Source organism: Humulus lupulus, chromosome 1 (genome assembly GCF_963169125.1).
Source record: "Humulus lupulus chromosome 1, drHumLupu1.1, whole genome shotgun sequence".
NCBI lineage: Eukaryota > Viridiplantae > Streptophyta > Magnoliopsida > Rosales > Cannabaceae > Humulus > Humulus lupulus.
The window spans coordinates 9,259,771-9,274,902 of record NC_084793.1 but is presented as its reverse complement, the minus strand read 5'-3'; the positions used below and the strand labels follow the sequence as shown (position 1 = coordinate 9,274,902).

At 32.5% G+C, this 15,132-nt stretch overlaps 2 protein-coding genes across 2 annotated transcripts; both read right to left on the bottom strand.

The window, feature by feature from the left end:
- Window positions 1–545: 545 nt before the first annotated feature.
- LOC133812087 (flavanone 3-dioxygenase 2-like) lies at window positions 546–2,570 on the bottom strand. The gene is made up of 4 exons (XM_062246329.1): window positions 2,338–2,570; window positions 2,003–2,250; window positions 1,602–1,920; window positions 546–958 (listed from the first exon to the last, which is right to left on the bottom strand). The coding sequence occupies exons 1-4, from the start codon at window positions 2,527–2,529 to the stop codon at window positions 713–715; spliced, it is 1,005 nt and encodes a 334-aa protein (XP_062102313.1). The 5' UTR covers window positions 2,530–2,570; the 3' UTR covers window positions 546–712.
- A 2,531-nt stretch (window positions 2,571–5,101) lies between these two features.
- LOC133833569 (hyoscyamine 6-dioxygenase-like) lies at window positions 5,102–7,002 on the bottom strand. Its single transcript, XM_062263449.1, has 4 exons — window positions 6,811–7,002; window positions 6,125–6,372; window positions 5,453–5,774; window positions 5,102–5,350 (listed from the first exon to the last, which is right to left on the bottom strand). Exons 1-4 carry the CDS (start codon window positions 7,000–7,002, stop codon window positions 5,102–5,104), a joined length of 1,011 nt encoding a protein of 336 aa, XP_062119433.1.
- Between the last annotated feature and the right edge of the window lie 8,130 nt (window positions 7,003–15,132).

Genomic DNA, 15,132 nt, shown 5'->3' with positions numbered 1-15,132 from the left:
CTCTTTATATATTTATATAAGTATATTTGCGGTGAAAGTACTTAAATTATACAAAATGTTGCATTTAAGTACTTAATAAGTTATATTTTTTACGGCAAAAATAATCAAGTTCAACTTTTACATGCATCATCTAACGATCGTTACTATATATCTAACGACAAAGTTAGCGGCGACTATTAATGATACAAGTATAAGTTGAACTTGGGTACTTTTAATACAAAAATAAATAAATTTGGGCACTTTAAGTGTAAATTCAGACAACTTAAGTATTTAGCCACAAATATTATTTTTTTAATGATTTTTTTTTTATTCATCTGTTAGTGTGTTAGGTTAGGTTAATTGTTAGATAAGAACGCCGCTTAGCCACAATTAATTATATAATGAATAAGTTTGTAATGACTAAAACTATATTATAATGTCAATTTGTGAGTAAAAATTATATTTTTAATCACACAAGTCTCTTTTTTAATTTGACTAAGTAACACTTTCAGTTATGAACTTCTTAATACAATGATAATTTATGATAATATTTTTTAAACCCAAAATCACAAATTCTATTGTTATTAAAATTTTAGAAACTTGTAGTACATAATATTACAAACCAAAGTAGACAACACTTTAAAGTTGACAGAAGTAGAAGTGGAGCAAATGTCTGCCAAGCTAGCTAGAGCTACATAACCCCATGTAGATATATAATATTATGAAGTGTGCTTTAAATGAGCTTATAGCGGTCGAGTGGTGATTTTCTCTGGCAAGTATCTGTTATATAAGTGGCCAGAAAATCTTTGAATATGAACGATTTATACAGTGGAGGACTGTCGTCCTTGATTAGCCCTTTTCCAGGTTCAACTTGATAACCTTGGCAAGGTAATATGAAGCTGCTTATTGTTGTCCGCCCAAGCTTTTGGTTTGTCACAACTCTGTGCTCAACACTTCTTAGCTTTCCATTACTAATAATCTGTAAGAAAAACATAATTTATATAATACTTTAATAAACGCAATATATAATAAATACAATATTTATATTTATTAAATAAAAAATACATAAATATTATAATTATAAATAATACAATATAAATAACTTATAATATAAATGACAATATTATAATTATAAATAACACAATATAAATAATTATAATATAAATAACAATATTATAATTATAAATAACATAATATAATTAATTATAATATAAATAGCAATTATAATTAATTTAGACAATAATTATAAAGAATAAAATAAAAGCCGAGGCCTGTGTAACACACAGTTTCCAACTCAATTACTTCGCCGCCGAACCAAATATGCCTGAATTCTATCACACTAGAACAAATCTAAGAACTCAAAAGAGTAGAAAGGAAAAAACAATATTGAAAATATATATATCACAATCTTCAAAGGAAGACAAATATATATAAGTATAAGTTTTTGGTGTAAAAAAAACTAAGAGATCCAAGACTCTATATATATATATAGGCAACAAAGGAGAGGTTTAACCTCTTATTACCAATGTGAAAATATCCAACATAATCTGCATCTATAATAAACATATGGTAAATTCAAGGGCTAAAACAAATCTTATTTGCAATGTGGAGCATATATTTACCTCTAAAGTGTGGCCTATGTTGACAACAAAGGCATTGGGTAGAGGCTCAACTGCAAGCCACTGGCCATCTTTGAGTATTTGGAGACCATTCATTTGTTGGAGAAGAAGAGTTAGTAGGACAACATCAGCATGTTTAGGTAGTCCTAATGTCAAGCTTGGATCTGGACATGGTGGATAATGGTTTACAGACATACGAACTTCAAACTGTTCACTTTCTTGGCTGAAGTACCCTGGTTCAAGTCCTAATCCTTTACTTATCAGATCCAAAAGACACAAGCTCAGATTCCTAACCTCAACTGAGTATGGCCCCATCACCTCTCTACTTTCAATAACATTAATTTGTTATTAGTATATATATGTGACATTAATGGAAAAGAATATATAATATGTGACATACATACCGATATTGAGGTGGTTTTTGAGGCCAAGATTGAATGTGTTTCTCTAAAGGATGACAAGGGTGTTTCAAAGCATCTCTCCAGTAATGAAGCTGCTCTTTCGTATAATCCATGCTGGTATGTAGCCTACTACTTTGGTTGATATCGTCAGAGAACATGATTGCTTTGTCTTCAGCTGGTAACTTAAAATATTCCTTAGTCACTTCTAACACATCCCTTAACATCTTCTCTGGAACCCCATGATTGATCAGCTACATCACATCATAATCCAACACAATAAATTGTTAATAAGAAAGAAATCCCAGCTGTAATATAATCAAGAGAAGAGCATGACAAACCTGGAAGAATCCAAATTCTTTGCAAGCATCTAAGATTTGGTGAGAGAGTTTAGTTGGATCTGCTTTGAGATCAATCACAGGAATGTTCTCACATATTGGGACTTTGGTGTTGCCAGGTCTAGTGTCAGGTGGCATTATGTATGCCTCTGGTACAAATTTCATGTCTCTTTTTGTTGATAAGAGTTTCTCCATATTATTTCTCTTGAGACTTAGTTCTTTGATTAGATGGAGAATATATGCATTGTACCACTCGTTATTATAAGTTGTATATATATTGATTTTGTTTGATGATTGGGAGATATAATAAGAACAAAAATGGTCAATGTCATTGTTTATGTATAGTATAGGGCCTATTCGAACAGTTAACTATTGTTTATATGTAGATCTCAATAGTTGGAATACAAAGTTTATCATGTGAAGACATGTGAAAGTTGAAAGTTATATGAATATAACACATGTGAGATGTGACATGTCGTTTTCCAAATTAAGTGGCATGCAATTATTACGAACTTTTATTATGAACTATTTAGATAGTTTTTGTTTTACATTTTTTGGTTAGTCAACTTAGTACTTCTGAGAAAGATAAAAAAAAATGCAATCAAATAGATATACTTTGACTTTAATGCAATTAAAAATTTGTGTTCAGATTCTCGTTATTACTTGTCAAGTTTTGGAAATGACCCATGTGAGAGTGTCATGACTTTATATATTTGTGTTCATTATATATATCACGTTCTTATATTACATTATATATATATATATATATAAAGAATTAGAAACCAAACTCCACAAAATGAAATATCATCTGAAGTTACAGATTTTGACACGCATGATGTGGTCCTCGCGTAAGTGTCAGTTTTACAAGAATAATAATAAGTGTTTTTTCATGGGACGTAAGTCCATGCAAATCTGGGTTACGTCGGTTAAAAATAAACAGTAATTTTTGTTGTGGTGTTTGTCTTCGAGTTTATAGGTCATATAGGAAGTACTCTCCCATGTGTCACTCATATTATATTATTGTGTCCCACATCAAATAAATGTAAAAATATTGAACCATTAATAAGAACATGTTTAACTTCACTAATCACCAATTGGTCTTTAGATGGAGTCTCATGATTCTTGTCATAGTATCAAGAGCCAATTCCCTAGCGGACATTCGATACACACCGATCCAAAAGAGAGAGTCAAGCCGCACGAGATCCGCATAGTACGAAAAGACACTTGAGATCAAAAAAATAAATAAATGAGCTGAAAAAAAAATGACCACTTGTGATAAGGTGATTCAAGATTGGCGAGCGAAAAATCGCCACCATCTTGAGGAGGTATATTAGACTATTGTGTCTCATATGGAATACGTGTAAGAATATTGAACCATTAATAAGAACATGTGTAACTCCACTAATCACCAATTGATTTTTAGATGGAATCTCATAATTCTTGTCACTGCATTATATAAAAATAAATAAATAAGGCAATGGTAGTTACATAAATATATGAAGAATTTGATTGACAAATCACCACTAATTTAAAATATAGAACAACAAGAATTATTGTTATAAGGCATCTCTTAAGATACCCAAATATACTCATGAGTTTTATGTGTGATTGAATTTAAAATTGAAATCTACTTATTATAATTTAATAAGTTATTAATTAGGCATCACCAACCACATACAAAATATTATCTAATGTGAATATATTGTAAAAGAGATAGATTTTTATTATTTCATTATTAAGTTTACTTTTACTTTTACATATAGTTATAACTAATTAATCTTTATTTCCTTTAGGTGGTTCATAAGTCAATAACTTGCTAGCACTCAATTGGTGGGACTTTATTATAGCTAGGCTCAAACCCTAATTGGATGCTTATTTAGTGTATTTTTGTTCTTAATGTTTTATTATTATAAATTTCTAGGGGTATTTTTCTTTTTTTTTCATGTCGGTTGCAATTTTCTTTTGTAGCTTATGGATTAGTTTGCACATCCTTATTAGGTTAGACATAAAAAAAAAAATTTATAAAAAAAACATATCATACACATACAATGTATATCACCCAGCCATGCACATGATTTGCCTGTCACTTGGTCTTTATTAAGATTTTTTTTCAGATTTACAACTAATACACTCTAGTACGTACTAGTAAATATTTTTGTGTTCATAAATATTTTTGTACTCAAAACTACTTAATATGGTATGCTGCGATTAATATATTTTATTATCAGGTTTTATATATTTTAATTTAAAATAAAATATGTGAGACTCGATACTAAATTACAACTATTACAATATATGGTGTTGGATCAACTAAAACTCATTTTGGACTTGCTTGATATCCCTAAAAGTGATTTTACAAATTTATTAAAAATCCCTTTTTTTATCATTGGATCTCACACTCTTTATAAATCTAAAATAAATATAATTCTATATAAAGTTTGAGAATAGTTTTGGTAAAAGAGTGAATTAATATATTACTTAAAAATAGATACTACTTAGTTATGAGACTTATCCATAGCATGTGTTTCACATTTGAGATGGAGATAGTTACCGAACAAAATTAAACTCTTCCAACAACTTCTTATACATTATAATAATATGTTTTATTATTAGCAAAACCACGTTTATTACAAGCTAAAAAAGACAAGCTTAAAGAAATCATATTAAAAAAGAGCTGTCTTTGACAATATTATTAAAATGGTGCATTGGTTCAAGTTTTCCCAAAGTCATTGTTTGCTTGTACATTTAATCATGAAGATCATCATATCTAACTTTGGAGCATATAGCGGTCAAGTGGTGGTTTTCTCTGGTAAGTATCTACCATAAAGGTGCCCAGAAAATCTTTAACAATGAAAGCTCGATAGAGTGGAGGATTATCATCGTTGGTGAGAACTGTTGCTGGTTCAACTTGGCAACTGTGGGAGGGATAAATGAAGATGCTAATAGTTGTCCGTAGAAGATTTTTGTTTGTCACAACTCTGTGTTCAGCGCTTTTTAGCTTCCCATTGCTGATAATCTACATTGTTATTAAATATATATAACACATGGCGGTCACAACGAATATATATATATGTATCTAATGTAATGACTAATTGGGACAAAAGGTTTAATAACATACATGTAAAATGTGGCCAATGTTGACAACGAATGCATTTGGGACAGGCTTAAGTGCAAGCCATTGCTCATCTTTTAAGACTTGAAGACCATCCATTTCTTGGAGAATGAAACTTATGAGGTTAGCATCAGCATGTTTAGGTAATCCCAAGGTCAAACTTGGATCTGGGCATGGTGGATAATGATTTATAGCCATCAACTGAGCTTCAAGGAGTTCAGCTTTGTCCTGGAAGTATCCAGGCTCAAGTCCTAACCCTTTACTAATCAGATCCAAAAGACACACACTCAACTTCCTCACCTCAGCTGTGAAAGCCCCAACCACATCCCTATTAGAAAAAAAAACAAATATATTTGGCGTTAGTACAGTGCCATAGCGCTACTGATGCCAAAGCGAGTGATGCTTTTGGCATCATTTAACTAGGCGTCAATAACTCATTGACGCCTATTTTGTGTCACTACATATAATCATAATATGGAAATTATAGGCGTCACTGATCTAGCTAGCTACTATATTGTCACTAGCCTCATCCCGTCCCATTTATAGCGACAATAATCAATGTTGTTGACTGATGCCGTTGTAGTAGTGAGATACTTTGTTATTATTTGGAAACTTCTGGTAATAGTATTGATAAATATAAGAGAGTATATTGATTAAGAAATATATATATATAAATACCTATATTTAGCTGGCTTTTGAGGCCAAAATTGGATGTGTTCCTCTAGAGGATGACAAGGGTGTCTCAAAACATCTCTCCAATAATGTACATCCTCTCTTGGATAATCAATGCTGGTAAAGATCTTACAACTTTTCATGGGGTCATCACTGATGAAGCTTGCTTTGTCCTCAACAGGAAGCTCAAAAAACTCCTTGCTCACTTCTAATACATCTTGTAATAGCTTCTCCTCAATCCCATGATTAACCAACTGCATTTCATAAATCAATTTAATCTTTAATGTGTAGGGAGAAATATACATCCCAACTTTTAAATAGATATCACTTATAATGAAAATAAAATGTAACTAAATAACAATTAAATGGAAAATTGAAAAGAAACATGGAAATAATTAATATATTCTAGTGAATCCTAGAAGTGCATGTTTTTGGAACAGGTGCTTGTTAGGACTATTAGAATATGACTATATGTGTTAATTAAGATTATATATAGTTTTATCTCAAAATTAATTAATAATATGTGGAATGACCAATCTTGTTGTACAATCATAAGTGTTCTTTAACAGTACAACATTGGCTAATTAATAGTCAAATTTAAGGTGAAAAAACAGGAATTAATATTGGAAAACATATATACTACTCTAAATTGAAAAGTATATATATGTAGGTATGACAGGATGATCTCAAACCTGGAAGAATCCAAATTCTTTGGAAGCATGAATGATTTGGTGAACAAGTTTAGCTTGTTTTCCTTTGAAATCAATCACAGGAATGGTATCACAAAGAGGAACTTTGGTATTGCCAGGTCTATCTTCAGGTGGCAATATGTAAGACTCTGGTACAACTTTGAACTCTCCTTTGGTTGATAACAGATTCTCCATTGTTTCTCTCTTGAGATCACCGCAATTTGATTACATATAGATGGAAATTAAAATAAGTAGATATGTATCTTACTCTGTGTGTGTATATATATATATATAGCTTGTTTTGGCTAAGCAAAATGCCAAAATCTTTTATGGATATCATCAAAATACCTGAATTTAATCACAACTATACGTCCTCTAGTCATATATTGCTGGCCGTTGGACTAGATGAAAACAGATATGGTGAATCGAATCTTAATTGACCTAGTAATGTTTGGAGAAGAAGACGAGTAACTGCAATTTTTTTTGGATTTTTTCAAGCGTGTTTAGTTGTCATAATATAATATAAAAATTACGACAACGCCAAATGGTATTTATATAGAACATCAAAGCGTGAAGTCCTAAGAAAAATACTGTATATACCTGCATCATATATATGTGACATCATATTTTAAAATACATGTAATATCAACTACATAAAGTCGTTGTAAGAGCAAGGAATTGACATGCAGAAGATTCTATTCAGCTTAAGAGTACAATTAAGTGGAAAATAGTATGATATATATATATATATATATATAAGAAAAGCTTTGCCAATGCAATTCCAAAGTGCGCTGGCAAAAGCCACCAATGCGTTTGATGAATTTTGCTGGCAAAAAATCTCATTTGTGTCGGTGGTGTTAGGGTGTTTTGTTGGCAGAATTTGTTAACGCGCCAACAAAAGTCACTTTTTTTGGCGCACTTAGAAATTGCACCGACAAAGATTTGGAACCTTTTCACGATGCCATTTTAGCCCACACATTAGGTTTTATTGTGCCGAGAAAAGTGGTTTTCTTCGAATTGATTTTTGACAATGCTACTTTTTCCGGCGCATGACTTAATGGCGCCAGCAAAAGACAATTAATTAATACGTCAGTAAAATCCATAAACGCGCCAGTAAAATATATAATTGCGCCGGCGAAAGTGTTATATAATAGAATTACACAATTTTTTTAAGATTTTTTGAAGTGATTTAAGTTTTATATAGTATCATTATTAAATTAATGAGTATTAAACGTCTAGTCAACGATACAATTTCGTATAGATTGTTCTAAGAATCAACTTTGTAAATATCAACTGTTAGGGTTAAAATGTTGTGATCATTGTCGATTATGCTTATCTAACCATATAGTTATCTTTGTTTTTTAAATTATTTGTTAGCATAGGTCTAATAATAAACACACTACTACAAAATCACAGTTTTATGACTTCATTTGGGAGACATTAAAAGTCTACCATATCTCCCACAAGAGAAGACGTTGAAGGGTGTCCAAAAGCGAGACCTTTCAACGTCTCCCAATCGGAAACGCGTGATGTCTCTCACGTCTCGCAATGGGAGACGTTGAAAGTTTTTTAAAATTATTATTTTAATAATATTTATTTTTAATATATTAAATATATTGAATTAAATAATAAAATTATAACAAGAAAACATAATAAATTATAACCATTTTCCCCAAAAATTTAGCATGATGATGTGACACAAACATAAGGCACGTGAAAGACACATGACATGACATTTTATAGAAGATTGGTCGACCCACGACCAGATAGGAGAAGAAAACATGCCATCAAGTACATGCAGAAATAATGCGAAGCAACAGGAAAAGAAGTGGTCAAAAGACATGCAACCAGAGCTGCTCAATGAAATGCAGTTAAAGCTCAAAGTTAGTTTAAAATACAGATATATGTGAGATATCTATTATTTTAAATATAAAGAGTATTGTTTACATATTATTTTATATTTACTTGTTGCAAAAGTTATGCAAGGCCCATGACCCATCTTTGTACATTCTTGAGTCTATAAATACACTACAAGAAATTTGGCCTTTACCTACCAATTTTATTTGTGGGTAAAAATGGTGCATTGGTAGATAAATCCATTTACTTACCAATTTTGACCAATAACCTATTGGTAGGTAATAGTTAGTCGAGAAAGATATTATTACCTACGATTAATATATTGGTAGGTAAAAATCGTGTGGACCCCACAAAAAATGAGTCAACGTCATTGACCTAGTGTTTGACGTGGTATTATACGTGGTAAGTGATGTGGCACTCCACGTGGCACATGACGTGGCACTAAATGATTGGGTTACTTGTCCATTTTTATCAATTACGTGGCACTAAATAACTAGTCCACATGTCATGAGCTGGTATATACCTATTTTTACCTACACTTATTTATTTGTGAGTAAAGATAATGTTTATATGTAGGTAATTTTAATTATATCTTTAAATTTAATTTAATATAAACAATAAATGAAAGTAATTAATTTTAAAAATATTTGTCATTATTCCTCAAATAAATTATTTAACATGAATAACAAAATATATTATAAAATATTCATTGCTTATTAAATGATGAGTGTTACACTAATTACATTTCATAAAATAAAATATCAATAAGTCATTACAATTCTCTTTTCTCTAACTACATTTTTCTTGATATTCTTCACTTTGGAATTATTGTACGAGAGCCTCATTCCTCTAACTGAACTTTGAGAATGTCGATGATGGTTTTGAGATGTGAGGTTTGGATTGGCGATAGTGGGAATGACTATAATTAACTTCAACATAAAAAATATCCCCAATTTAATCATCATAAGGATTTCAGATTATATATGACTTATTATTATGGGCATTTATGACACTTGACATACCAGCATATATTAAAAACAAATATATAAGCACATCAAGTCTCAAAATCACCAACATAGAATAAGTACACTTATTCTTGAATATCATAGGCAAAATAAACTCAAAGTAACAATGGCGAAAATCCACAAACTATAAAAATAAGATTATAGACACAGAACCAGACCCTACAGCCAAAGAACAACACTAAATCTTAATACAAATATCAGAAACAAAGTATCAAACAAAATATACTAAAATTTAGCTCAAAATAGATCCCTTCATATATAGGCATTAAAATAGATTTATTCCTCAAAACAGAACCACACCCTACATTCAAATAGCAACACCAAAGCTAAATACAAATATCAGAAACAAAGTACCAAACAACATATATTAAATCAAATCCTTACTCAAAACAGATCCCTTCATATATAGACATATTAAAACAGATTGTTTGCTCTAAACATATTAAAAAAAACTCATCCTTAGTCAATTTCATCAGCTATAATACATAAAAGAAAGCTTGATCAATCAGATTTAGGACAATGAAACACACTAATACTTGAAACATATTAGTTACTCTATAAAGAAAGATATATTTCCTAAGTTTCCCATTAAAGTTTATACATGAATAAATAAAAGTTAAAAACTGCATTCAAGTATAATCAATCAGATTTATATAGAACTACATGTAAAACTAACTTTTCATCAAAATAAAACTAATGAAAGCATAAGGAAAACAATATCAAATATGACAAACTCCCTGAACATGAACAAAACCCCAAAACCATGAATCACAACTCAAAGCTTAAGGACAATCAAACAAATAAACTAGAATATAGCAATGAAACACATAAACCAGATTACAACAATGAAACATAACTGAAAAACTCTACACAACTCAAAGCCGAAACACACTAATCATCAAAACAGAATTTTGTCAAACCTTATCTCAATAAAACAATAAATAAAGTTTAAATCTACAAAAGAATCATAAAAACTAGTTTCTCATATACATATATAGATAGCAAACATCAAATAAGATCACTAAAAAAAAATGACTAAGGTATTTTTCAATGAAATATTTACAAGTATGTTAGAAAATTTACAAACATGACACAAATCATAAAACACACTCCAATTAGATTAAAAAATCAGATTCAAACACATAAATATCTCATACTTAAAATACCAGATTACAAATATCATTTATGCTTCAGAAAAACACATATAATGCAAGACTTTAAAAATAGGGCAAGTGTACTTAGACTAACTAAAACTCACTACCAAATAACAACAAAACAAAGATATATATAAGAGAAAGTGTAAAAAGTCGCCCTTATCAATTCTTCATATTACAAAAGACATAAATCCATAAAACATATTTTAAATATCTTGAAAGAAAAAAATACTAGAAATTTGAATCTTATACTAACATAGCATCACAATCACAGAGGCAAAATAAAGACTAAACCCAACCTAGAAACACATAGGTCTACAACAATGGAGATCTTTATATATTTTAGATTGTTCAACAATGAAAAAAAATAAAGCTTCAAAACAATGAAACAAACCTCCAGAATAATTAAACACAACTCAAGCCTCAGAACAACAATGAAACACATAAATCGCCAAAACAGAAATGCATCAAAGTCATAAATTTGATCCCTATAAATCCCACACATTTAAATTCGGATAAAATGAATCCAACAAAAACATGTATGTGTTAAAATCAATTAATCTAAAAAATGAATCACAAAAACAAAATATAAATCTAACATTAAAACACAAACATACCGTAAAGCTAAATACACATAACATGATCATAAAGAAAACAACACAAACAACCTCAGAACAATGACTCATCATAAACCCTTCAAATTATTGGGGATTTCATCAGCATTGTCATAAATATTACCTCAAACAACCAGCCAACCAATTTGAAAAATCTCAAACCCACCAAGGCCATAAATCCAAAAATCTGAAAGCCATAAGCCAAAACTCATATTAAAACTTAGATTTACATATTCAAACTTAACCAAAATAAACCATAATTAGGTTTTAAAACCAAGCAACGAATACAAAAACCTCAAAGCCACCAGCCAACCAATATGAAAACCTCAAACTCGTTCCAAAGCCACACCTTAATCGCTGCAATCCAAATCCATAACCCAACCACTGCAATCCAAAGCCAGGCCCGAACTCCCTGCCTAAAAAAAAAAACCAAAAATGCAATCTAATAAACACATATACACATATACTCAAAACCACACAATAATTAGAATTGGATAAAACAATACCCACCACAAACATAAAGTTAAAAAAAATTAAGGATCAACCACAAATAGAGTCGAAAATCGAAGGTCGTGCAAACAGAGTTCACAAGTTCTTTGACAAGATTAAGGTAATTGATCCGCCCATTGCTCAATATCTTGAGGAAATTGGTTTTGAAAGGTGGAGTAGCGCTTATTTTCCTGGAAACCGATACAATATCATGATGAGTAACTACGCAGAAAGCTTTAATAATAAAACCAAGGAGGCAAGGAACTTTCCAGTTGCCACTTTTAGTGAATTCAAAAGATTCACTCTTCAGTCTTGGTTTGTCGATAGAAGTGAAAGAGTTGTAAAAGCAACAACTGTGTTATCACCTGAGATGGAAAAGGATGTGAAACAAATAGGTGAGAAAGCAATTTTCATGGATGTTCAAGTCCTTGGTCATCATGAATTTCTTGTGGTCAATGGTAATGGTGATGGTGAAGTGAACTTGGCCACAAAACCATGCTCTTGTTGCATGTTCTAAACCATTGGAATACCCTTTGTACATGTTTTTGCTGCAGTCAGAAATAGAAGCATAAGCATTTACTCATTGTGTTCCTCTTACTATAGAATCGAGGCATTGAGGGACACTTATAAGGAAACTATTTACCCTGTTGGGAATGAGAATGAATGGGTAATCTCTGATCACATCAAAGATATGGTTGTCAGCGTCCCCGTTGACAAAACGCCCAAGAATTAGAAAGTGGGTAGGCGAAAGACAAACCGCTATGCTTCACACGGGGAAAAGATCGTCAAGCCACGTAAGTGTAGCATATGTGGTGGTAGTGGGCACAATAAGAAGTCAAGTAAGGCTAGGCTTTAAAAAATTTTGTTCTGTAATAATTCAATTGATTATATTCAGGTACCTTTCCTAATACTTTGTTGGTTTTGATCTAAATAAATAGCTCTTCACAAAATATTTCCTGTCTGCCTCGATAGGCCTTGACACAGTAGTCAGTCTGCCTCGATAGGCCTTAATCTGGAACCGTCGAGGCCTATCGAGGTAGATATCGTTATGTATTATTATGACCCTATCGAGACAAATCGAGTCCTATCGAGGCAGATATCGTTATGTATTATCATGACCTTACCGAGGCCTATCGAGGCCAATCGATGCAGATTTGGTACAGTATTATTCTGGACTTGTCGAGGCCCATCGAGGCAGATTTGTTTAAGCATTAATTTACCTATCAATGCCAATCGAGTCTTATCGATGTCTATCGAGGCAGATTTGGTTAAGTATTATTTTTTACCTATCGAGGCAGTTCGTTTGACCCATCGAGTTTTGTCGAGGAAGACACATTATGTGAATTTAGTAGTTTTTTATTTAATAACTTTATCAAAATATAATGTTTTATAAAAAACCATATACAAAACTAACTATATACTATACTATACTATACAAGAGGTGCATCAAGAAAATGTAAAGAGCATCATGGTGACAAATTCTAATAGAATAGGTCCACACACCACTTGGTCCTGAAATGCTGCATGTTCTCATCGATAACGGTATCGAGCGGTAGCCTAGAAACCAAATGCTCGATATGTTTGATGGAAAACATACCACAATTCCCACTGCATATAATCGGTTTTGTGTCAATACAAGAAAAAATAACTTTACTATTCAGATTTCAAAAAACACTAATTAAATAGGGGAATACCTTGTCTTAGTCTGAGGACACTCCTCAGGAGAAATACGACAATACAAAAAATGCTTTGCTTTTTGCTCAGGATATGTCTGGAGGTCGTCATGGTCGTCAAATATGCCAGAACACCACAACAACGAAGGCAGCAATAAGCACCAAGGCTTAATCACTGCCTCCAGCAGAGTCGGACTAAACATGCTATGGTTGGAATCATAAATGTTGATGCACCACAATGGAATGGAGACTTCAATGGCGATCCAATGCGTAGCTTGCTCGACATGCAAGGAAAAATATACTTCACTCACATTGTGTCGGGATGCGAGGAACTAATTATCATCGCCCTTCAGCATTTTCAGCACATCATCGTCCCATGTATACTTAGGGTCGATCTCTTTGAAATAATTCCAACGACCTAGGCACACTTGGGGGAAGGTGGTGTTCATGATCGTAGCATCCTGCCGAAATACGACATGATAAAAGTGGCGTTGGTGGCGTAGCATGTGCAGAGCGACATCAATATGATGTAAAAACATGAAAATTCGTTAGTACCATCAACATATTTTATGATTGAATTGAAAACATAAATGTAATTTACATATTGAATCCCAAAGACAAGTTTGAACTGTGTGCAATTGCAAGAACCATGCCACACCGTGCGTCCTAGTATGGACGTTTTGATCCCTCTTGTTGTCGATCTTTCCTATCATCCACTTATGGAAGCCTTTCTTCTGCTGCAGGTCACACTTCCTCAAAGGTTCAATAACTAGCCCCTGTTTATCTACTCTCATCCTCTTCGTTGGGTCGGCGAAGTCATCAAAACGCTCAGGCTTGCGTTTCTTCCTAACAACTTCAAGGTCAGCTGCCTCCTCAGGTTGTAGTACTCGTACACTGGGACTGTCGGCGTCACTGGCAACAAGAGATGTCTGGGCCTGTGGAGTGGAGGGTAGATCACCGGGCTTGTAGTCCTCAGGCAAGATATCAGACTCTGTATCTGATTTTAAGTGGGTGGATTGACCCAAGACTACTGAAATCAGTTGCACCAACTGAGCCATGATCGTAGTTTGATTTTGAAGTAAGGTTGCCTGGCCCTCCTCAACCCCCTTGAGCCTCTGCATCAACTGCTCATAATCAGGTTGGGCAACCTGACTAGAGGAAGGTCACAGGCCTGTGAAGTGCCCTCCTCAACCCTTGGGACATCCTCGTAAAAAATGGAAGCTTCCTTTGCAACCTCTGCCAGCGTCTCTGCCTTCTTCTCAGGCATTACTTCCTCCACTGCAGTCCCAGCCTCCACTACAATTGATTCTAACTCAGGGAATAACCTGGAATCAACGTTTGGGAGGCTATTGTAGTAGACTACCTCACCAGGACGTGGCTTCAGCATGGAAAATACCATTAACTGCATGGTGTGTTAGAAAAACTTTAATAAAATAAAATGTTAATCAATTAATTTGTGATATTTAATAAGATAAAGTGGAACTTATTCGACGCTTGGTGAACATAGGAACCA